This window comes from Leopardus geoffroyi, chromosome C2, assembly GCF_018350155.1.
Source record: "Leopardus geoffroyi isolate Oge1 chromosome C2, O.geoffroyi_Oge1_pat1.0, whole genome shotgun sequence".
Taxonomy (NCBI): domain Eukaryota; kingdom Metazoa; phylum Chordata; class Mammalia; order Carnivora; family Felidae; genus Leopardus; species Leopardus geoffroyi.
Genome location: NC_059333.1, coordinates 1,651,515 through 1,675,991, shown reverse-complemented (window position 1 = coordinate 1,675,991; position 24,477 = coordinate 1,651,515). Strand labels below are relative to the sequence as shown.

Below are 24,477 nucleotides of genomic sequence, written 5' to 3'. Positions count from 1 at the left end.
ATCCCACTGTAATGAAAAGTTGAAATCAAGAGTCACAGATATCACCTCACGCCAGTCAGAGTGGCCAAAATGAACAAATCAGGAGACTATAGATGCTGGAGAGGATGTGGAGACACGGGAACCCTCTTGCACTGTTGGTGGGAATGCAAATTGGTGCAGCCGCTCTGGAAAGCAGTGTGGAGGTTCCTCAGAAAATTAAAAATAGACCTACCCTATGACCCAGCAATAGCACTGCTAGGAATTTATCCAAGGGACACAGGAGTACTGATGCATAGGGGCAATGTTTATAGCAGCACTCTCAACAATAGCCAAATTATGGAAAGAGCCTAAATGTCCATCAACTGATGAATGGATAAAGAAATTGTGGTTTATATACACAATGGAATACTACGTGGCAATGAGAAAAAATGAAATATGGACTTTTGTAGCAACGTGGATGGAACTGGAGAGTGTGATGCTAAGTGAAATAAGCCATACAGAGGAAGACAGATACCGTATGGTTTCACTCTTATGTGGATCCTGAGAAACCTAACAGAAACCCATGGGGGAGGGGAAGGAAAAAAAAAAAAAAAGAGGTTAGAGTGGGAGAGAGCCAGAGCATAAGAGACTCTTAAAAACTGAGAACAAACTGAGGGTTGATGGGGGGTGGGAGGGAGGGGAGGGTGGGTGATGGGTATTGAGGAGGGCACCTTTTGGGATGAGCACTGGGTGTTGTATGGAAACCAATTTGACAATAAATTTCATGTATTAAAAAAAAAAAAAAAAAAAGAAATCAAGAGTCAGACGTCAGCTGACTGAGGCCCCCAGGCGCTGTGTTTCTCCAAATATAAAGCAATTCTCTGGCCCCACTGGCGTAACGTGTATGCAGGCAAGCTGGTGGTGATTTGGCACTTTTCTCTGGGAAAACCCTGGGCATCAATTTCATGTTTGTACACATCCAGGGTTCATTCTGGGGATCTTCCCCAAAGAGACTTCTGCCCTGATAACGAGGGAACTAGACATTGAGAGACCCCGGGTGGTAGGAAAACCCGCCCGGGCTGTCCGCTCCCATCGCGTCCAACGGCAGGGCAGACGCGCGTCCCTTCGAGGCCAGACGCAAGCCCAGGGGCCTGCGGTGCCTTGCTCCCTTCCCAGTTCTGGCGCTGTGCCCCAGCACCGGCGAGCAGCAGGGACAAGTGAGTCACTGCTCAGGGCCTAGCGGTGCTTTTGCAAGATGCCCGAGGAATTGGCGGAAAGACTGAGAGCCAATATGGAAGATGAAGGCCGGGGAAGGTGTCTCACTACAGAAGTTGGAGAAGTCTTTCTCTTTCCTGTACAACCATAGTCATCCGTTTAAAAGATACAAAAATCTGGGTATTCGGCTGAAAGATGTTCGCAAAAGGTGTGTTCACTTCCTGATTTCTGGAATCTGTGAATATCCCCCTCTGCAACCGGAGCTGTGAGCAAATTAAGGATTTTAAAGTAAGGGGGTGGTTCTGATCGTCCGGCTGGGCCCTGAGGCGGCCGCGGGCGTCCTTGTAGAGAGGCGGGAGATCGGGGTGACACACGGAGGGGACACGGGAGGGACAGCCCTCGGCCTGGCGCCCCTCCTGTGCCTCCCATGGGCTGGGGGCCCATCAGGGATGCAGGGAGGGCGCTGCAGGCTCACCTGAGCACCACCACTTTGGGGCCCTGGTGGGTGGCAAGGTGTCCTCACTCCCGGAAGCTCTTTGCTCGGGTGATTCCGGGTGGAACGTGGGGGCGGGGGCGGGGAGGAGGACAAGGTCGGGAGCAAGGTCAGATCTCGTCTCCTGCCTTTGCCTGCCTTTCTGGACCTGGCAACAGCAGCGGGTGCCCGCTGCGGGTGTGACCCAGCGGACGGGCCAGAGCACCTATCACACTGGGGTTGTGGGTCCCGCTTCAGCAGGTGGGTGCTCGGGGCCTCGGCGTCCAGCGAGGCTCCCTTGAGGGCTGAAGGAGGGCATCTGGTGACCGTGTCCACCGAAGCCGCCACAATGTCTTGGCTCAGGCCTGTTCAGAAGCTCCCTCTGTGACTCCCTCCCGCATCCTCCCTGCGGACCCCCAGCCAGCGGAGCCCTGGGCTCGGCAGTGATGTGGGTCGCCTCCCGAGCATCTACCCAGGCGAATGGGAAGCTTCTGTTGACAGCCACTTTACATGGTCACCAAAACCCAGAAAGAACTCAGATGCCTTTGGACAGGTGAGCAGACCAGCAGACCCCAGGGGCCATCGTCCCGCGGGGTCAGACAGGGATGAAGAGGGGCGGGCTGGTATTCACATAACGTGGACGGATCTTAGATGCAGGTTCCCGGCAAGAGAAGCGTGACCCAAAGGCTAGGACATGGGGAAAGGCACACCTCCGGTGATGGCGAGGTCTTGTCACTGCTGTCGGCCGGCACTCCGGCTGAGCCTGAATCCCGTGTGGATGAAACCCAGGCACGCCAGGGACTGCAGCACAGGCCCCGGAGTTTCCTCTCGGGATGCTGCTCCCACTCGGCCTGGCGCTCGTGCAAGAGTGGCCAGCATACCAGGCACGTGCCCGATGTCACCGTCACGGCCCCCTGGTGCCTGTGGGGACCGCCCACCGTTCTGCCCTCGGGGCCTTGGCCACCTTCGTGGCATCCCTGTCGTGTTGGTGGTGCTGCCCGGGTGACCTGCACGCACAGGTGACAGCGGGGAACTCAGGTGGTCTGCGAGGCAGGTGTTGGCCAAGGCTGAGAGCACCAGGGAGACGGGAGGGCCCCTAAGGTCATCCCATCCACAAGGCCATGGCTCTCCCCGGTTCCCACCCTGCCCCACAAAGGGGGGCAAAAGAAGGTGGCCCCAGATGCAGCCAAGGGAAAGAGGGGGTCGAGTTGACGGCTCTCCTGAAAGCGGGGATCCAGGGAAGGCTGGCCTTGTGCAGGTGCCACGGAGGTTCCCCCGTGGTGGCCCGTGCAAGGGGCAGGACGCCTGGCAAGTCGGCGGGTCAGTCCCCGAGGCCGCTGCTCTGTGCCAAACCGTGGTCTCCAGCCCCAGGTTTGGCGGCTCAGCCGGATGCCGGTGCACGTGAGAACCTAGGAGTGTCGCTGCACAGGAACGAAAGTAGGAGTCGCATCCGTCTGGTCGGGCGTGTGCTCCCTGGGTGTCTCTGGATCCGTCTGGTCGTCCTGTGCTCCCTGGGCGTCTCTGGACTCCCATCTGGTTGCCCCGTGCTCCCTGGGTGTCTCTGGAATTCATCTGTTCGGCGTGTTCTTGGGTGTCTCTGGAGTCTCTTGGGTCGGCTCATGCTCCCTGGTTGTCTCTGGAATCCGTCTGGTCGGTCCGTGCTCCCTGGGTGTCTCTGGAATCCATCTGGTCGGCGTGCTCCCTGGGTGTCTCTGGAATCCGTCAGGTTGTCCCCTGATCGCTGGGTGTCTGGAGTCCATCTGTTGGCGTGCTCCCTGCGTGTCTCTGGATCCATCTGGTCGGCGTGCTCCCTGGGTGTCTCTGGACACACGCAGGGACCCCAGCCTGCTCCGGTGTGCCCTGGGGGGAGCAGCAGGGTGGTAAGTTATTGCCACGGACCAAAGTCCTCTTGGGTCCCTCTAGCCACACGCATTGCAGGGTTGGTTCGGTGTAGTGAGGAACCATGTCAACTGGGAACCGCGTGACCCTACTGTTTAAGAATCAGAGGGGCGCCTGGGTGGCTCAGTTGGTTGAGCATCCGATTCGGCTCAGGTCGTGCTCTCTCGGTTTGTGGGTTCGAGCCCCGCGTCGGGCTCTGGGCTGACAGCTTGCTCAGAGCCTGAAGCCTGTTCCGGATTCTGTCTCACTTTCTCTCTGCTCCTCCCCTGCTCACACTCTGTCTCTGTCTGTCTCTAAAATAAATAAACATGAAAAAAAAAGTGCAGCAAATCTGCAGTGTCGCGTTTCCCGGGAGCGGGAGCTGGAGCTTGGAGTCAAGGCTGAGTCTGCCCAGCAGGGAGAGCCCGGGTGGTATCTGGGGGCTCCCTTGCCAGGCCCCTCCGCGGGCCCCAGGCATGGTCGCCAGGGTCGGGAGGTCACCTGGCACACCTTACCCATCACACCACACCGTAAACACAACATCCTTAAAATTAGGGCACGCGTGAGCAGATTAGGCCTCGCAGGAGAAGACTGGAAGGCAGCCAAAGCCAGAAACTGCTGCGGCTCGATGCAGGGCTCTCTTGGCACAGGGCCTCCAGGGTCAGGGTAGGGCTGGGTGCTCCGTGAGAGCCGCAGCGGGGAGAGCGGCTCTGGGGCCCCTTGTGCCCCCGGGCGAGCCCCAGCGCACGGCCTGGGCACGCAGCGGATTCATCTCCAGCGGTGGGCACACTCCCATCCCCTGGGCCCAGGGAGCACCGTCCATGTGGACTGGCATTGCCGTGAGTGCATCATAGTTACCAGCTTTGGAAGAAACCCTCTCTTACAGAATTTTTACACATTGAGATCTCATTCACACATCTTGAATTTACCGTTTTCAAGGGTAGTTCAGCACCATTTAGTACACAGGTGCTGTAGTGCAGCCATCACCTCTGTCTGGTTCCAGAACTTTCTCCTCACCCCAGAGGAAGCCCGCAGCCATCAGCCCTCACCTGCTCCCTCCTCCAGCAAGCTCTGACAGCCAGGAATCTACTCTCTGCCTCTGTGGATTTCCTTATTCTGGACTTTTCGTTTGAACGGACTCACGGAGAACGTGATGTCTGTGTCTGGCTTGTGTCGCTTAGCATCAAGCTCCCGAGGCTCGTCCAGCCCTTTTCGCGGCTGGGTAATATTCCAGCACACGGCCGGCCTGCACGGCCTTCGTCCACGCTCATCAGGCAATGGGACTGGGTGTTGAAACCTTTGGAGCGTGTGAACAGTGCTGCAGCGAGCATCACGTGCACGTCCGTGTGCACGTGTGTTTTCACGGTCCTGGGTCCACACGCGCCTCACACCCGGCTGAGGTCACGGGTGAAAACACACGTGGGCAGTCTTACATCCACCTCTGTGGTTGCCTCCCGCCCCTCTCCTTCCTCACGATGGTTCCGGTGACCATCCGGGGTCTCTTGGGGCTGCCTCTGCCGTTCCGGCTAGGGCTCGGGCGGGCTGGCCCGTGATGATGCGCTCAGATTTTGTTCTTGTTCGTGCCGTTAACATTGAAAAATTTTATGTGTTTGTAAATTGTTATAAAGTTATTTCGTTCACGTGTCTTAGTTTCACCCTCCTTTCTGAAGGACAGCCTGAGTGTGTGCAGAGTTCGGTTGATGTCCGTGGACATGGCTCTGAGGCCCGACGGGACGCCCGCTCTCCCCCGGCCCTTGTGGGGCCTCTCTGTCTTTCACGCCACGCAGTTCGCTTAAGGGGTGTCCGTGGAGAAGCGTTTCAGGCTTTCTGACCTGGAGTTTGTTGAGCTTCTACAGTGTGTACGTTAATGGTGTTCACCAAATTTGCCAAGTTTTGGGCCATTATTTTTTCAAATATTTTGTGTCCTGTTCTCACCTTCCCCTGTTTCTGGGACTCCACTCTGCCAGTGTGCTTACTGGTGCCCGTGGGGCTGAGGCACCACTCTGTGTTCTGCATGCTCTGCAGTGCTCCCCTGTGCTCTCTGTGCTCCCCTGTCTCCATGCTCCCCCATGCTCCCCGGTGCTCCCTGTGCCCTCTGTGCCCCCTGTGCTCCCCTATGCTCCCACGTGCTCCCCTGTGCTTTCTGTGCTCCCCCGTGCTCTCCGGTGCTCCCTGTGCCCTCTGTGCCCCCTGTGCTCCTCTGTGCTCCCATGTGCTCCCCTGTGCTCCCACATGCTCCCCTGTGCTTTCTGTGCTCCCCCGTGCTCTCCGGTGCTCCCTGTGCCCTCTGTGCCCCCTGTGCTCCCACGTGCTCCCCTGTGCTTTTCATGCTCCCCTGTGCTCTTCGTGCTCCTCTGTGCTCTCCGGTGCTCCCTGTGCCCTCTGTGCCCCCTGTGCTCCCACGTGCTCCCCTGTGCTCTTCATGCTCCCCTGTGCTTTCCGTGCTCCTCCGTGCTCCCCAGTGCTCCCTGTGCCCTCTGTGCCCCCTGTGCTCCCATGTGCTCCCCTGTGCTCTTCATGCTCCCCCGTGCTCTCCGTGCTCTCCGGTGCTCCCTGTGCCCTCTGTGCCCCCTTTGCTCCTCTGTGCTCCCACGTGCTCCCCTGTGCTTTCCGTGCTCCCCCATGCTCCTCAGTGCTCCCTGTGCCCCCTGTGCTCCCACGTGCTCTCCTTTGCTCTTCATGCTCCCCTGTGCTCTCCGTGCTCCCCTGTGCTCCTTCGTGTTCCTTTGTGCTCCCCATGCTCCGCTACGCTCCCTATGCCTCCCCCATACTTCCCCATGCGCTTGTCCCCCCTAGATGCAGTGGCCCCCTGGCCCTCTCCTGGCCGCCAACAGTGGGAGTGTTCCCTGGCAGGTATTGAATTTCCTGGGATTTCCGCAGTTCCCTTTGTATCGGCTTGCCGATCTTCCCTATTTGCTGACACGTTGTTCTCAGACTTTCTTGCAGCTCGTTAGACGTGGTTTCCTTCAGTTCTCTGCACACGCTTACAACAGCTGGTTTACGGTCGTGGACGTGGGTGTGCGCGGGCTGCTCCAGGGGCGGGCCTGTTGAGTGCCATCTCCCCGCGTGTGGGGCATCGTCTCTGCTGTCTCTGCGTGTCTCTGTTCTTTTAAGGCTGGATGTTTAAAATGATGCGTTGTGGGGGCTCTGGAAATCACGTCCTCCCCCCACCCCTCTGTCTCTGCAGTTTCGTTGCTGTTGTTGCGTAGCGATCTGATGAAGGAGTGTGGGGTCCTGTGTCCTCTGTCGCGAGTAGCCACGGAAGTCTGTTCGGCTGGCCTGGTGGGAGTGAGGTCTTCCTAAATTCTAGGAACCAGCGCGTGCCCCGGTCTCGGCCAAGGGGCTCTGCGTGCGTTGGGCGTACCCGCCGCTCCCGGGCAGTGGACACCGAGGCCAGCGAGCAGGGGCTCCCCAGATCTGCAGGCAGCACACGCGTAGCCCCGGGCACGTGCATGGCCTTACGGATTCTGGGACTATGTTGGAGCTTTCGGATGTCCCTGTGGACCTCTCGTGCCCCAGCTTTCCTTTGAGGCTTGTTTGTTAGTCTAGTTTTCGCCCCAGCCGTTACCTGCTGCCTCAGGCAGCTGCTGTGTTAAACATTTGCCTCCGATTTTTTGCCTTTCAACACATTCCCTCGGAGAGATGGCTGCTCCTACGGGAAGAGCTCCGGGTCACGTCAGATGAAGACAGCCTCGAAAGCGGGGTCTCGAGGGAGCTACCGGACAGGCCGGATAACGACACCTCTCTGGGAGGGGGCTCGGAGGGAGCTCCGGCTGCATTCTGTCCCCTCCAGGGGCCGCCAGGCTGCTGGCTTTCCAGGTTACCATGGAGACGGGGTGGGCAACGGGCGTAGGGCAGGCGAAAGTGCCACAGAGGTCACGGGTCCGGCCGAGACTCAGGTGTTTGTCTTGAATAAACTTCCCACACTGCAAGTTGTCGGTAAATTTCCAGAGGCCTGGAAAAGTTGATGCTGACCGTTTTCGCCAGTGTCCTCGTGGCTTTTACGGGTAAGAGGCTTTTCGGATGTCCTCGTTCTGCCGTTTTATTGATGTCATTATTCAGAATTTTCAAAACAGCCTGATGAAGTTTCCAAACGGTAAACTACGCACAGCTCGACAGGCTGTGATGTGCGTGTCACACGCAACCGCCACGGTGGCCACGGCAGTGACCCCCCCCCCCCCCCCGTTCTCCCGGTCTCCCCGTGCCCACCCTCGAGCCCGCCCTCCGCCCTCTGCACAGACCCCCATCTCCAGGCAACCGCTGACCTGCTTCCTGTCACCGTGGAGTAGTTTGCGTTTTCTCCAGGCTTACGTAAGCGGGATCAGTCTGTCGCAGGGCAGCGTTGTTTTCAGATTCCTCTGCGTTGCCACGCGAGGCAGGGTTTCGTCCCGGCTAACTGCCGACCGGGGTTCCCCGGTAAGGAGCCCACAGCTGGTTTCAGCCTGCCCTGTCGATGGCGCTGGGGCTTTTTACAAATAAAGCTGCTGTGGACGCTTACGCACAAGGCTTTGTGTGGATGTGCACTCTCCTGCCTCTGGGAGAGTCACGTGGCTGGATCGTATGGAAGGTGTACGCTCAGTTTGAGAAGAAATTGTTTTCAGAGGTGGCTGAGACACGTTTTGTTCCCACCAGCGGCGTAGAACCGGTTCACAGCCTCGCCAACACCTGACGTGGTCGGTCCTTTCAGTGTTAGCCTTTCTGTCGGCGGGGTCTCACCGTGGGCTTAATTTTCCTAACGACCAGTGGTGTTGAGCGTTTTTTCCGTGTTCTGGATTACTCTCTGTCTACCGTCTTTGCTGAATTGTCTGCTCAAACCCTTCAGCTGTTTTCAAAGGGGTGCGTTTCTTACTATTGAGTTTTGAGAGTTCTTTATATATTCCAGATACGACTCTGATATCAGACACACAGATGGCAGGTGTTTCCTCCCCGTCTGCGGCTGCTCTTTTAATTCTCTTCGTCGTGTCTTTTAAAAAGCAGGTATTTTAGGGGCGCCTGGGTGGCACAGTCGGTTAAGCGTCCGATTTCAGCCAGGTCACGATCTCGCGGTCCGTGAGTTCGAGCCCCGCGTCGGGCTCTGGGCTGATGGCTCAGAGCCTGGAGCCTGTTTCCGATTCTGTGTCTCCCTCTCTCTCTGCCCCTCCCCTGTTCATGCTCTGTCTCTCTCTGTCCCAAAAATAAATAAACGTTGAAAAAAAAAATTTAAAAAAAAATAAAAATAAAAAAAAATAAAAATCAGGTATTTTAAAGTTTGATGAAATCCGGTGTTATTGATTTGTTCTTTCCCGGACCGTACTTTTGGTTTTGAATTTAAGAAATCCTTTCCTAACCCAAAGTGGTAAAGATTTTCTTCTATGTTTTCTTACGTAGAGGTTTTGTAGTTTAGGTTTTGCACGTGGACGTACCATGTGGATGCTGGTTCGCCGGCGATCCCTTGTAAGCTTGATCGCTAGTCTGTGGCTCGGGGGTTACAGACAACGCTCGTCCCCCCCCACCCCACATGGCTAGCCAGTTTCCTACACCATTTGTTAAAAAGACTATTTTCTCTGCTGAACTGCCTTTGCATTTTTTGTCAGAACTCAGTCGTCTGTGTGCGTGGGTCTGTTTCTGGACTTTATATAATTCTTTGCGATCCTAGGGGGAAAGCGTTCGGTCTCACCGATAAGAATAGTGTCAGCTGTGGGTTTTCGTAGGTGCCCTTTACCAAGTGGAGGAAGTCCTTTTCTGTTTTGGTTTGCCCGGTTTTTATCAGAATGGACGTTGGCTTTTTACCAACTGCTTTCTCTGTGTCTATTGAGATAATCCTGTGGTTTTCCTTTTGCTTTGATAATTTGGTGGTGAATTACATCGATTGGATTTTGAATGTAAACCGACCTTGAGTTCGTGGGCTCCACCCCACTCAGTTATGGTGCATTAGTATTTTGAATTTACCGTTGGATTTGATTTAATAAACTTTTTAAGAATTTTTCATCTGTGTTCGTGAGAGATATGTGTATTTTTTTTTTCTTGTGATATCTTGTCTGATTCTGTATCAGGATAACACCGGCCTCGCAGAATGACTTGGGAATAATTCTTGTCTTTTCACTTTTATGAGAGAGCTTACTGCTATCCGTTCTTCCTGAACCGTCTGCTAGAATTCCCCCACTGAAGCTGTCCAGGCTGAGTTTTCTCTGTGGGAAGGTTTTTTTTTTTTTTTTTTTTTTAAATTTTTTTCAACGTTTATTTATTTTTGGGACAGAGAGAGACAGCATGAACGGGGGAGGGGCAGAGAGAGAGGGAGACACAGAATCGGAAACAGGCTCCAGGCTCTGAGCCATCAGCCCAGAGCCCGACGCGGGGCTCGAACTCCCGGACTGCGAGATCGTGACCTGGCTGAAGTCGGACGCTTCACCGACTGCGCCACCCAGGCGCCCCTGTGGGAAGGTTTTTAACCACAGATCCAACGTGCTCATCAGTGCTGTGCCACGTACTCGGGGCACCTGTGCGTCTGCCTGCGGCTCTCCCCTCTCTGGTGTCCACCCTGCGTGCTGTGGCCACCTCGGTCCCTGTGGATGCTCACACCCTCAGCTCAGGATGTCCCCCGGGCTCGCCCTGGGTCCCCCTCGCTGCTGGACAGCCTGGAAACTCGGTCGCCTCACCTGGTCTACCTCCCGCTTCATGGGCACCGCGGCTCATTGTTGCCTTGCGTCCAGCACCTCGAACACCCCAGTTTTGTGTGTTTTGTGCTCGGGATGTTTCTGGTGGAAGGTAAATTTGGGTCCTGTAGTCTGTCTTGGCTGGAAGTGGAAGTCTACCCTATGGGTTTTTTTTTTTTAACTTGTTTTTTACATTTATTTTTGAGAGAGACCGAGAGCCCGCGCATGGCAGTGGGGGAGGGGCAGAGAAAGAGGGAGACGCAGAATTGGAAGCGGGCTCCAGGCTCTGAGCCATCAGCACAGAGCCTCATGTGGGGCTTGAACCCGCGAACTGCGAGATCATGGCCTGAGCCGAAGTCGGACGCTTAACTGATTGAGCCACCCAGGGACCCCTACCCTATGGGTTTTTTGCTGGAAAGAAATGCGTGTTTATTGTAGGAGATCTAGAAGATGCAGAGATACATGAAGAAAAAAGTAAGAGTCGCAGATAATCTCATGCCTGGTGTTCTTAATACAGTGTATTTCCTTGTCCTGCCGCGCTCCATCCAGCGGAGGGGCGCCTGGGGCCTGCGGCGGACTCTGAGCGGCCAGCGCGGGTGCGCCCTCCCCTGCTGCTGTCCGTGAGCCCCCCATCCTGCCCAGGACCTGGTGCCAGGGAGCCCGGGGGGAGCCTGGGCTCGCTCCCGGCGCTTTGGGAAAAGCCACCAACAGGGCTGGGATGCTGCCACGCCTGGGTCCACAGAATCCTGGGGGAGCAGAGTCTCTTGAATGAATGTTGCAGCAGTAGATGTTCAGCCCCTTCCCCTGTGTGCGGCGTTCCCTGAAAGCAGATCTAGAAGTGGCATTTCTGGGTCAAAGCGCGTGTGCATCACAGGCTCAGGCATTCGGCCGAATCTCCCTCCGGGAAGGTGGTCACATTTACCGTCTAACTGTTTACAACAACAGACAGCAGAGCGGCGCTTGGATTCCAGAGGCCGTGTGGGGTTTCCGGCTGGTCGTGACCTTGTCAGGCCCCCTGGATGGCACTCCCGGGGCATCTTCCGCTCCCTGTGGCCTGTGAGCACCCGTTTCCTCGTCACCCCCTCCCTAGTCCAGGCTTAGCCTGGACACCACTCCTCCTCCCTTGGACGTAGGCGCCTCCTGGCCGGCCCCTCTCCGTGTCCACAGCTTCCGGCCAGAACCTCGGCGGAGGCAACCGGGTTGCTGAGTGGTGGTCCCGACCCGCACCTGCGGCTGGCCTGGGGACTTGGCCTCCCCCCAGGAGGGACACTTGGTCCACAGCCCCACCCGACCCTGGGCGCTGACCCGACACCAAACCCTGAGCCCGGCGCTGCTCTGAGGTTGAAGCTTCCCTGCGTGGACAACAAAGACGGAGAGGGGTCTGAGGTCCCCCAGGCCTGTGTCTTGTAAAAGGGACCTGTGTCTGTACAGCTGTGCCCACGGCTCACGTGACAGTGGGCCAGAGGGAGACGGTGGTGCAGACACAGACGGGCGGCCGGCCGAGGAGGTGGGAGACCCACGGCCGGAGCCTTGGTGTCGTCGGGTCTGCGCTGTCCCTCGGACATGGGGCTTTGTCAGCCCTGCTTGTCGGGGGCCACCTGTACACGGCTTATTTTCGGGGCTGTGCCCTCGGGTATGTGAGGTGTCGGTGCCGGTGGCTGAGATGAAGCAGAGCCCACTCGAGGCTGCCCTGCCTGGCCGGACCCGGACCCCAGTCCCCCTCGCGGTGGGCAGCTCGGGTCTGGGGGTGCCCTCCCTGTAGGCCGAGCGGGACCCTTTGGCGATCCCTGCTGGGCACAGTGTGCCCTCATCCTCGGTGGTGCAGACAGGCAGCGGAGGGTCAAGATGGGGCGACCTCCAGACCCCCGAAGCCAGGACGCGACAGCAGCAGGCGGGAGAACACGCACCCAGCACGCGGAGCCCCAGGCTGCCCCTGTGGGACCCAGCTGTGCCCGTGGGCTCCTTGCTCTCGGGCCATCCCCTCCTGCCCCCAGCGCCGGGCGGCCCGGCCTGTGCTCCTGCCGTCCTCTGACGGGGACCCCGAACCCCTGTTCTCACGGGCGGGCCTGGTGATAAATAGGGAAACCAGGGCAATGTGACGGCGGGACTGAAGGGGACGGAAACGGGTGCAGGGTATAGAGAGAGGCCAGCGGGGCTGAGGGAGCAGAGCCCCGGCCGGGTGAGGAGCCACGCGGGGGGAGAATGTTCCGGACAGGAGGGGCAGAGGTGTGCGGGGCCGGGGCGTGGGGGTGACACTGGGGGGCTCATCAGCTCCCCCTTAGCGACGCAGTGCCTCCGTGTGGTTTGAAAGGCCCCTCCGGCGACCAGTCAAGAGCTCACAAATCTGCTCGTGATTTTCCCTGACCTCGTGCAGAACGGTCTACGATAATGAGAGCGGGAGCCTCCCCTGGGTGGTCCGGTCAGCACGAAGCCCCGTGCACCGCCAGTGACCCCTGCAAAGGGCAGCGGTGCGGGGAGGGGGGGAAGACCCTGGCGGCCCCCTTCCCGGCTCCCCCGAACTTCCCGGTCCTGGCCGTTGTGGCTGCGTGGCCGTCTGAGAAGAGTCCTCTGTTACTGGACGGGGGAGAGAAGGGAGGGGATCACTGTCCTGTGTGTGGGGTCGTGGCCCAGCCTGCCCTGCCCAAGTGACCCCTGACCTTGGTTCACAGACCTGGGGGAGGGTTTTCTAATTGCCCCCCCCCCGCCCCCCGACACAGCTGGGGAGTCAGGCGGGCCAGCCCCACGACCGCCTGTGTGACACTCTGAAGGGCGAGGCCACATGTGGACACAGAGGTCTCGGGCGGGGGGCGGGGTGGGTGGTGCCGGGCAGAGCTGTGTGTCTGGACCTGGGTGTGGGTTACACGCTGTGTTAGGTTTGTGAAAACTCCACGGGAGTCCACTTCCGGTCCCTGAGGCTGGAGGCAGATTGTGGCACTATGGGGGGGGGGGGGCTCCAACTCCGCGGGCCGGGCCTCTGCCCGCGCAACAGTGCTGTACCTGGAACACATCTTTTCTTTGCCATCGTGCTGGCCGGCTGCGTGGACACGGCCTGTCTCCTAGGACTCAGCGGACAGACCCCCAGCCACCCTCCCTGGGGAGGCCCTGAGGCCTGGCGTCTGGGGGGTTGCTCACAGGCTTGGCCTTCTTCACCCAACGACCCCACTCGGGTCTGGACCCCATGACAGCCGGTGGACAAGCCCGTCCCCCACAAGCCACCCCGGAGGCAGGCGGGGGGCCGGGGGACCAGCTGTGTTAGCAGGTTGCCGTGACGACACGCGTTCTCCATCAAATTAAGTATTTCTGCCCATTTGCTTGATGGATATTTGATGAGAGGAATTCAAAACTTAACTGTAAGCAGTGGGTCTGGTTTAGAGTGAATTATTCATCAGGAAACAGGCAAAACATCCCAAGAGATCAATCCTTGGCAACTGAGTTTCTATTTTTCTAAAAGGATTGCTAAATGCTGGCTGGCGGGAGTCACGAGGAGCCACCGAGGTGCTCCTGGGAGGGGCTGGAGCAGGTGCCCGCAGCCGGTTTCGGGGTGACTGCCTGTTGAATGGTGGGGCCCTGGGTAGAGGCGGTGTGTGCCCCTGGGCACGTTTCCGGTGACGGACAAGAGGACTTTTCACCACCGGGCCCGTCAGGGTCGGGATGACGCATCTCGGCAGCTGAGGGGCCACGGGGAGGGCGCGTGAAGAGAGCCCCCCGGGCTCAGGTGGGACAGACGGGCCTGGCCAGGTGACTCGGGGAGGCCCTGGGCTCACCACCGGTGGCGACGGGGACCTTCGTGAAGACCCTTGGCCTTGGCTGGAGGCCTGGGGAGATGACCCATTGGTGGGCGAGCCCCCCGGGGCCTGCAGGCCACGGACCGCCGGCCGGGGGCAAGGCCGGGGCTTTGCACCGGGAGGACGCCCCGTTCCCGCTGCTTCTGCTGTCGGGGGCGGGGGCAGGAATGCGTCCCGACGTGTTATCAATAGCGTTGCCCCCACTTGTGGCAGAGTTCACGTCTGCTCCTTTCGGAGGCTTGGGAAAGTACAGATGGGCGGAAGGAGGACAGCAGATCTGGCTCTGGTACTCCAGCCGCTCGGACGAAGTCGCGGCTGCTGTTTACTGTGTCGGATGGCATTTCAGATATGTCTGGGGCCATGCCTCCCGGGCCAGACACGCGGTCTTTCTCGATTTTCACGCTGAATGACGCAGGGATGATGCTTTCATCTGTGCAGTGCCTAACTGGGGACCCCTCCCTCGCGTGGCTGCGTGGGGCTGACCCCGCTCCTGCTCCGGCTTGGCGTCTCCCCCCGGTCAGGGGCCGGGTGGGGGGCTGTCCTGTGGCCCAAGCCGAGCCATCAGATCCGTCCCAGGGAAAGGGAGGTGGGTCCTGCTCTGTTCCCGGGGCTTGCAAGCCAGGGTCACCTCTGGCCCCCACATGAAGATACAGGCTGGGTATGAGGGGACCGTGGCCTGGTGACCCACCCTGGCTCCTGGCTTAGCTGGACTCCGTAGCTGGAGTCCCCATCTGGGTCATGAGCCAGTGACTCTTGTCTGCTTGTCTGCTGTGGTGGGAGACCCACCGGAGACTGGACCTGGGTCTGGAGGGAGCGGTGAGGCAGGCGAGCCTGGGCGGGGCGAGGGCAGCAGGGGAGCGCGCCGTCTGCCTCGTCCGGGGCGGGAGGGTGCGTTGCCCACTTCCCAGAACCTTCCGGTCCGGCTCCTGTGGCTGCAGAGAGAAGACAGGGCTGTTCCGGGAGATGCCCCGCCAGCTGGGAAAGTCGCCGCTCGGCCCCAAACTAAGGCTGGGGGCGAAGCCCAGGCCCAGTCTGTGCTGCCGGGAGGGCCGTTTGCGGGGCCCCTCGTCTGAGGCTCAGCCGGCTGGACAGGGGCGACAGCAGCCAGGAGGGGCGGGCAGGGGCCCTCGCCAAGGCTGTCCGTGGCCGACACAGTGGTGGCTGGAGGCTGGGGCCAGCCAGAGACCCGCTAGGTGGCTCTGACACAAAAATGTAAGGAAAGGAAAAGCCAGCGAAGACCCACACCGTCCAGAAGCTGGCGGGTGTTGCGTGCGGCCCCAGGCCTGCCCGAGGGTCCCCGGGCCAGGCGGGCCCTGGGACATCTGTCCTGCGCGGGCTGCTCAGGCGGCCTGTCAGCAGACGCTCCCGACAGTGTCCCCCTGGGAGATGGGTCTGGACGTGGAAGGCTGCAGCACCCCACCCCGGGTCTCTGTGCCGCCCCGTGTGGGCACTGCAGGGCCACAGTCAGCGGCGGGACCGGGGAGGCAGAGCGGTCCTTATCTGCTTCCTCAAGGCCCTCAGCGCCTGGCGGCTGGAATCTCTCAGCCCCGCCCGCCCTCGAACGTTCCCAGACATGCTCGGGGGGCCCCCCGAGCTCCTGGCATCCGGCGTCCCGGCTGGGAAGCTGCCCATGGCCGGCTCCCACGCGCCCAGCTCGCCGCTGCTGGGGCTCAGGCACTGCCATCGGTCACCGCTCTGTTTTTGTGGGCAGCACACCCAGGGGCTCCGTTCCCACACTGTCCCCCGGGCCGGCAAGCTCACCTCACATCCCTCTGTCCGCCTCCTGCCTCCCTCTGCCACTCATGGACCCCGGCGACCGCCTGGGGCCGGGCCTGGTAATCCGGGAGCACCTCTCTTCTGAGGTCGGCTGACGGCAACCTCCCTCCACCTTTTTCTGTAAGTGAACAGGCCCACAGGTTGTAGGGATCAGGACGTGGGCATGTCTGGGACCTCCAGTGGGCTCTCCCACGTGCCGCGGCACCGCACCGGGACTGTGGACTGCCAGCTTTAGGACCTGGCAGAGGGCACTGGCCGTGGACGGAGGGCCCAGCCTGGTGGGTGAGGGGAGGGCCGTCAACAAGAGCCCAGAGGCCGCACCTGCTCCCCCCGGGATCACCCGGATGCTTGTCCACGATGCAGGTGATTCTTGGTGTCGGGAAGTCCACAGTGAGGAGCCGGGCTTCTCACACGTAACTCTCAGGTCTCCTGGGGGCAGCGCGGTTCTGGAGCCGTGGGCCGAGGACACAGCAGGTAGCAAAGTGTGGCCAGAAAGGTGGGCGGGCGGGCTAGAACCCTCCACGGGGTGTGTAGGGCACAGCAGGGACTCGACCTCAAGCCCAGCCAACGGTTCAGCCAGGTGGGCACAAGCAGACGGGCTTAGGGAACCCAGGACGCACCGAGCCCCCACGTCCCTCACCACAGTTCCCAGGGGTGGGACAAGGACGGGCCCTGGAAACCACCTAACAGGCACGTTGATCAGTGGCCTCGTCTCCAGATGCTAATCTGGAACCTTCCCCACTACATCACCCGTCCAAGGCCAGCAGCTCTCCCCTCCGCCCTGGTCGCCCTGCCCTGCCCTGGCACCCACGGCAGCCCCGTCCTGGATACAACAGCTGGGTGCCCTTCTCCTCCCAGGAGAGTCCGGGCCCACGGGACCTCACCCCACCCCTGCCACACTCCTGCCACTAAGTCCCTGCATCACCTTCCCCGGTCAGATCTGTTCGGGGCCGGCCCGTCCTCTAGCTGTCTGCTCACCTGCGACCCCCATGGGGGCTCCCCCCCCCCCACACATATAGCACAGACCCCACAGCAGCTTCCTCCATCCACTCCTCCGCCCCCCCTGGCCCCAGATAGACCGGGCCCACGTGCTGGGGTCTGTGCATCCCGCAGTCGCTGGACGGACACGGGAACCCACTCACCCACCCTTCACAGGGGGAGGGACCCCATCTCTCTCCTCCTGTCCCCCATTCCGTTTTCCAGGGGGAGGGGAGCGCGGGGGGACCCGGGGCACGGCTGGCAAGGCCCTGCGAGCACGCTCACATGTCCAGGCAGCTTTCCTGGGGCTCACGTGGGGATCTCACTTGTCCTTTCAAAACTGACTACAAAGCCACCGTGATCAAAGCAGTGTGGTCCTGACGTAGGACAGACATGCAGACCGATGGAATAGAACCCAGAGCCCAGAGCCCAGAAACAGACGCTGAAACGTACGGTCATTTCACCTGCGAGGGCGCCAGACCGTTCACTGGGGAAGGACAGTCCCCCCAATCACTGGCGCTGGAAAGCTGGACGTCCACGCGCAAGAGGATGAAATGGGGCCTCCGCTGACACACACACCGTAACGCAGTCCGGATCGGGGACCCGAGCGTAAGACCCCAGTCGCTCCTGGAAGAGAGCCTGGCAAAGACCTGGCTGTCGTTTCTTGGACGTGGCTCCCGAGGCAGAGGGACAGAAGGAAGTTCGGTGAGCTGGAGCGTGTGGTCCCCGGTGCTCGCCCACCTGGACACGGGCCTCTGCCTCCCCCTCCGGCAGACACGTACGCGTTCTCCCCTGCCACGGAGGGGCCAGGGGCCGGCTGGCCCCCCCACCATCTCTCTGCTGACTCTTTGCACCTAGGCTGAGCCCAAGGTACCCTCCCTGCGGCTACGCCCACGCCACCGAAAGGGCAATGCCCCAAGACCGTGCAGCACCCAGGGGTGTGAGCACTTGTGAGTGCCCCTCATTGGCAGGTGCGGGAATCTGGGAGCTCGGCCTGGAGTTGCAGCTCTCCAGGGAGGGGTGAGGCTGTGTGGAGGGGTGAGGCTGTGTTCGGAGGCAGCAGGCGGGTGGGGGCAAGGAATCCACACACACCCTCACTTCACCTTCCCTGCACGACCCTGTGCGGAGGGGACCCGCCCTGAGGTCAGCCCCACAAGCACCAGAGACTCCCCCTGCCGAACATCCGGGGAGGGCGGAGGACGGAAGGGGGGCCAGACCCCTTAGAATCTTGTTCCTGCATCTGGTAACCTGTGGGCCCGGCTGCCGTTGCGTCTCTGGGGGTGCCTCGCGGTGCCTGGGGTCTGTCCCCGGAGCAGGACGGGCGGAGAAGAGCTCCGCGTGGGGCACCGGGCCACAGACGCCAGCTCAGGAGGACACCGTGGAAACTGGTGCCCGAGAAGCTTCCTGGCCGCCGGCGCCACGAGCTGCCCTGTGCGTCGCCCGCGGCTGCTTTGGGCTGCAAACGCGTGAACGAGAAGCTTCAAGAGACCTCACGGCCCACAGAGCCCCAGACATCGAGGTTCTGGCCCTCGTAGGAAAGTCTCCAAACCCGGGGTTGAAGCCGTTTCCGCAGCAAGCACACCCTGCCTCGTGTGGCTCCAGGGTCGCGCGGTCGGGGCAGCTGCGGTCACGGCCCGGCCTTGCGCCCGGGACCGGAACCGCGTGGGCAGCCTTCGCCGCGCCTTGGCCTTCACCGCCGCGGGGGTCGATGGCAGAGCCGGGCCTCTGTGCTTCCCGGGTCCTGGGGTCGCCTGCTCCCCGTGGCCGTGCAGGCGGCCTGGGGAGGAAGAATGCCTGCCCAAGAAAGGGGTTGTGGTCGAAACGCTTTATTTGCGGAAGGGATTTCTTATCTGGCTGATCTTTGTCTGGATTTACCCCTTTCTTTTGAGGGGTGTTTTTCCCCCACTGTATTTTGTTTTATTATTTTATTTTATTATTTTATTATTTATTTTATTTTTAGAGAGAGGAAGAGAGAGAGAGGGAGAGAGAGGGAGAATCCCAAGCAGGCACCATGCTCAGCAGGGAGCCCGACATGGGGCTCGATCCCATGCCCCTGGGATCACCATCTGAGCTGAAATCAAGAGTCACGGGCTTAACCCACCGGACCACCCGGGCGTCCTCCCCCACTTTCTGATTCAGATATTTCAAAATGGGGCCATTTGGGGTCCAAAATGCCTCCTCCTCACAGCCCTCCTCACAACCCTTCCCAGCTTCTCACCAAAATACCAGCAAAGACTCAAAAAGCCGAGTTCCAGATGGATAAAAGATTTATTTTTAAAACAAAATGATTAAAATATGAGGAATAAATGAAGACGATGTTTATTTTCTCTCAAAGTGAAGGAGTGCTCTCTAAGCGTATCTCAGAGGCAGAAACGATAAGGATTAAGAATTAAATTAAGAAGTAAAATTTTTTGCGCCACAAAAAAACGGTTCATGAGCAAAACAGAGTGGCACATGACTTTGGGGAGGACGGGAATTTTAGCCTTTATGACACATAATATGAAGGTGTCGGCAACACTCTGAACTCTAAGGAGAGGATTCAGGTGACCCAGAGAAAGACCGGTACCTTCCGTGGGCTGACCTTGTCAGACGCCCCCACCCCGTGCCCTGGCTTCACCTACACCTCTTATAGGGCCTGCACTCTGCCCCTTCCTGGCTGGCCTGCCAGTGCATGTCTGCTCCCATGTGCATTCTCTCTCTCTCCAAATAGAGAAATATTTTTTAAAAAATGGTGACTGTTATATATATAATATATATTATATATAATATATATATACTATGTATATATGTATATATACATATATGCATATGTATACATATGTATATATGTATATATGTATACTATGTATATAGTATACATACACACACACACACACACACACAAATACATACTATATACATATATAAAGTTCCCGATGTATTAAGTGAAGAAAGCGGACTGCGAAGCAGTATGTAGGGTAGGGACCCGTGTCTGTAACTAGGCAGACGCTGACAGGTGCAAGGTTTGCCCAGGAAAACCTCCGGGAAAGGAGAGAGCACACTTCCAGCTCCCGTTACCTGGGAGTTATTTTCTTTGCCTGCCTATGATTCCTCGTTTTCCGGAGATAAGTCCGCACTAGTTATCTTATCAGGAAGAGCCGGCACGGCCTTCTGCTCGTGGCGGGCGAGTGCGGGGCTGCGCTCGGTGGGGCCCGGACACAGGTGTCTCCGCGAGGCCACTCTGACCCTCTGACCGCCCAGCCCGGGGCCCCAAGGCGCCCCACTCCCAATGGCCCGGGCGTGTCCCATGCTCCCCGGGGGTCACCGCGCCTCAGCCCTGGGTCATCTCTCTGCTGGGCCCTGGCTTAGGTGACTTCCATGTGGCCTCACCCTCTGGGCGGGCTAGCCCCAGCTCCTGTCCCCCAGGTGCTGACCTCGGCCGGCCGGCGCAGGGTGCCTTTTTCCTCTTGGTCCCACAAAGTCCCAGGGAAGGTGCTCATTGGCGGGGACTGAGTCACATGCTCATCCTGAGCCAATCACGGTGGTGGGGCTGGAGTCGAGGTGCCGTGATTGGCCAGGCCCCCCTTTGAGGGGGGAGGCGGGTCCACCTAAAGGAACACACAGGTAAGAGTGGGGAGGGGCCCGGTGGGCACCTGGTGTTGGGACTTAGAGGGGCTTGCATGTCCCACCCTGGGGGAAGGGCCTGCTGTGTTCTGGCCCTGAGCAGGCCCAGCCTGTGAGGAGGGTCCTCCAAGGATGGACAGGTGACCCCCAGCAGGTGCAGAGCTGAGCCCTGGCCAGGTGCTGGACCCTGGGCCCAGGTCACATGTGGTCTGGCCTCTGCCTGCCCCCCCCCCCCCACCCAACCCGGGAGCCTCAGGTCAAAGGCAGGGAGAGGGAGGCTCTGGGCAGCAGGGTGCAGGACCCCCCCCCAGCCAAGGTCAGGCTTGGAAAGGGGGAGGACCCCGTGCCCGGGTCCCGGGGGTCTAGCTGATGCCCAGGAACAGCGAGGTTGAGCTGTGACAGGGCCCGGAGGCACTTCCCACCAACACAGCAAGGGAGCCAGAGTCCATGCTGAGGGGACATTGGGAGGCCAGTGTCGGGGGGAGCCACGAATCCCCGTCCCCCGCACCCCTTCCCTAGGCCTGCCGGCCCTGGGATCACCTGGGCCCCCTGGGCCCAGCCACACACGGCCGGGGGCAGCAGAAAGAGGCCCGAAAATCGCCAAACCGCAGCCCTCAGCCTGCACCAGCCTAGACATGGTGGCCCGGGACTCACAGGACGCTGGGGACAAGGGCCGGAAGGACGAGTGGCCAGCCGGACTAGCGGGGGCCGGTGCGCGGGAGCCTCCGGGGCCCAGCCTGGCCGCGCGTCCTCCAGGGGCCTGAGCAGAAGCCAGAGGAGAGAGTGCCCTCCGCCCTCTGCCCTCGGCTGGGGTTGCCCGCCTGGGCGTGTGGCCCTGGGACCACGTGGGCCTGCAGAGTGGACAGGGTGGCATCCTCCTCAGGGAACGGAGGGAGGGACGAAGGCCGTAAGTGCTCTTTGAGGTGCCGGTCAACAGGAAGCCCCGAGAGAGTCCTGCCGTGACGATCACCTGGCCGCCCCTTGCCTGTGACAGCACCTGCAGATTTCTCAGGCCGCGAGGCCCTGCCCGCGACACTAGCCCGCCGAGTGGTGGGGAGAGGGCGTGACGCAAGAGCCCTGCTCTGCTCACCCGGTCACCTCTCGGCAAACAGCTGGTCCTTTGGTCTCCTTGTCTCTGCCCATGACACCAGGTCACTCCTGACTCGCTGGGCCTCTCGGGAACAGAATGGCCGAGGGGGGCCCCTGTCCCCACCGAGTGGGACTCAGGGCCACGCCTCCAAACTCGGGAGGTGGGGGCGGGGACGAGAACACCCCACAGCAGACCTGAAGAGACATTTTGTGGAGCCAAGCTGGCCTTCCGGGATGCACACGCCTCTTGTTCTCACGCGGCTCCCGGGAGCATCGCTGATTCCACCGGCCCCACCTTGGGCGTCGTGCAGAGGTCATCTGCCCGCCGCCGGAGGCGCCCCCCGCCATCCCTCACCCCGCCCCAGGTCCGGGCAGGGGAGCCCCGTTGCGCGCACGGAGGACTTCCGCTTCTGGCAGCCGGGGACTTGGCTCCCCGCCCGTCCCTCCCACGCAGCAGGAACGCTCCATAAAACGTGCACAGTGTTTCCACAGACGCTGCGGCCGCCTGGTGGGTGAGAAATGAGCCCTCGGAGGCCGAGCCCACGGTGTGTGCAGGTGCCTGGTGGGCTGAGGTGGGACGAGGGTGTGTGCCGGACGGAGGACTTGAACCTGAGCCGGGCCGGGGCCCCACGTGGAGGAGGACGAAGCCCGGGGCCCCCGGGGAGGAGCAGCCCAGTGGGGGGCCCGCACCCACCGCGGAAGGATGAGCCGCCACAGCACCCCGCGTCCCGCCACCCCGGCCGGAGGAGGACGCCTCTCCCTTGAGATCTGTAAGCGCCAGCTGACCTCCCAGGCCCTCACCCCACAGTCACAGTTCCTGGGGGGTCAGAGCCCAGAATTTTGGCCGGAGTGGTTTTGGGCAGACAGTGGCGGTGGGAAAACCCAAGCTCCGGCTGACCTCCAGGGCCCCCCGCGCACACGCGGTCTAAGACACACGGACCCATGGCAGATGATCACAAGCCACAGGGGCCACAAGGCACCACGCGAGAGCCAGAGAAACCACGGGGAGCACAGCCCGACTCGCCCATCCTCCCGTGATGGGACTTTCAGAGCAGACTATCCGATAAGTTAGGTGACCTAAGTAAGTTAGAGGGGAGGCCACCTTGGAAATAAGGAGCCTGTGACTATAAAAGCGTGATCGAGCCAAACTACAAGCAGCCAGATGGAATTTCCAAAAATGAAAAATAAAGCAAATGGGAATACAGCTTTTAAAATACAGGTTCGGTAGTCAACGGATTGATTCAGCGATAGGTATCGTTGCAGAGGGGACCAGTGAGGACAGGCCTGAAGACATGATCTCTTAATTCAGCAGAAACAAAAGCATGGAAAACATGAAGGGCCCATGGTTCCGAGCAGAGAAAGTGGCCAATGTGTATAGTTGGACCCAAAAGAAGTAGACTGTCTAAGGCATCACACGTGTCAGCCAGGATCCGCCTGGAACAGGACACACGGGGGCACCCGGAGGGCTGAGTCCTGCTCCGACCTCGGTGAGCCAAGTGGGCAGGTTCCGAGACCCGAGGTTCAGGCGTGAGGGGACGTTGTCGGGGGCGGGGTGGCAGAGGACAGAACCATGTGATGTTTGGGGACAGCGAGAAGGGGGCGGAAAGGAACCAGGGAAGGGGAGACACGTAAGAAGCGTAAAGCAAACACACAGTGGGGACCGGCGACGCCCTGAGTGGACCGTGAGGGTGACGGGCAGAGGGACAAGGCTCTGTCACCCTGACCAGGACTGGAGGGCCGGGGGGAGCCCAGGAGGCAGGACGGCAGAGGTCCAGGGGCTATGGTGGGGAGGCTGTCACGAGGCTGTCAAATGCTCGTGTATTTGAAAACTTGGGTGAACTGGACACGATTGTGGAAAAATAAGATGTAACAAAGCAGATCAAGAAGAAATAACCTGAGAAATCCTATACACGTAAGTTAAATTGAATCAGGAGATAAAACCATTCAAAGCTTTTCCCCGGCAGTTAAGAAAGTATTAAGAAATAATTCTAATCTAGAAGAGATTATTTCAGAGTACACGGGAAGATTTTTTTAAAAGCCTGTGTCGTCTATCAGACCTTTTGTTGAGCCGAAGGGTAGAGGACACACAGTGTCACGTTGGCTTCAGGTGTAGGCAGCGACTTGGCGAGTCTGTCCCTTTTGCAAAGTCCCCTAGGGTGTCTTAATGGTGGCCTCTGGCAAGCGCTCCTTTGAACAGCCGTCGCCACTGTTCTTAGCAACGTTGTGCCGTCCAGGAAAGGTGCATAGGAAAGGCTGGAAAAGAAATGAGTGGCTTAAAGATAGAGTTTTCATCTTCTCACCGAAAAGCAGGCATGCCAGGGCTGGGACTGGGACGCCATCTTGCAGAAGTCCGTCGTCAAGACTTGGTTGCTAACTCGGTCTAAGAGGGCTGCCTGAGCGCCAGCCACCACATCTGTATTCCAGCCGATGGGAGAAAGGTGCCTGCTGTCTGGACATTACCTGAGAGGCACACTGGCCGCTTCCACGTGCACCCCTCTGGCCAGAGCGTGTCGTCACCATGATTCCGGTTGGCCATGAGTCCAGAACAAATAGAGAATGGGTCCAGGGACCAGAGACGAGCCCTCAGGACTGAGGGGAGAGCCCAGGCGGGGGGCACACTGGTGGCCCAGGCCGCTAGAGGCTGTCCGCGTGCCCCACTGTCCGCAGCCTGCCCGGGCGCCAGCCCCCGGGGGAGACCAGGAAAGGAGGCCGGGGCGGCCGTGGCGGGGACAGAGCTGGTGGGGGAGGACTGCGGCCCGGGACGCGAGCCGCCCGTGACCTGGCCCGGGTCAGCGTTACCCGCAGAGAAAGCGCTCGGAGCGGCTGTTCGGCCGCGGATCCGTGAGCCGGCGGGAGGGCTTGCAGCGCAGGCTGTCTGCTCTGTGAGGACCTCAGCGAGTGTATTTTTAGCTCGAGGTCTCGGGAGCCGACACTGCGGCCTCCGAGCCTGACAGGTGCTGTCAGAGCCCAGGCGCCGGCTGCTGGCCCCACAGGGAGGCCGAAACCCAAGGTCTGTCGGGTCCCCCGGGCCGGGAGCGTTGTAGCCACTGCACGGCCGTCCCGGTGGAGCCTGGCATCGCCCGGAGGCGGG

General features: G+C 60.0%; 1 protein-coding gene across 1 annotated transcript; it reads left to right on the top strand.

The window, feature by feature from the left end:
* The first annotated feature begins 3,797 nt into the window (after nt 1–3,797).
* LOC123610469 (keratin-associated protein 16-1-like) lies at nt 3,798–9,488 on the top strand. Its single transcript, XM_045501138.1, has 2 exons — nt 3,798–8,500; nt 8,760–9,488. The coding sequence occupies exon 1, from the start codon at nt 5,391–5,393 to the stop codon at nt 6,381–6,383; it is 993 nt and encodes a 330-aa protein (XP_045357094.1). The 5' UTR covers nt 3,798–5,390; the 3' UTR covers nt 6,384–8,500; nt 8,760–9,488.
* The last annotated feature ends 14,989 nt before the right edge of the window (nt 9,489–24,477 follow it).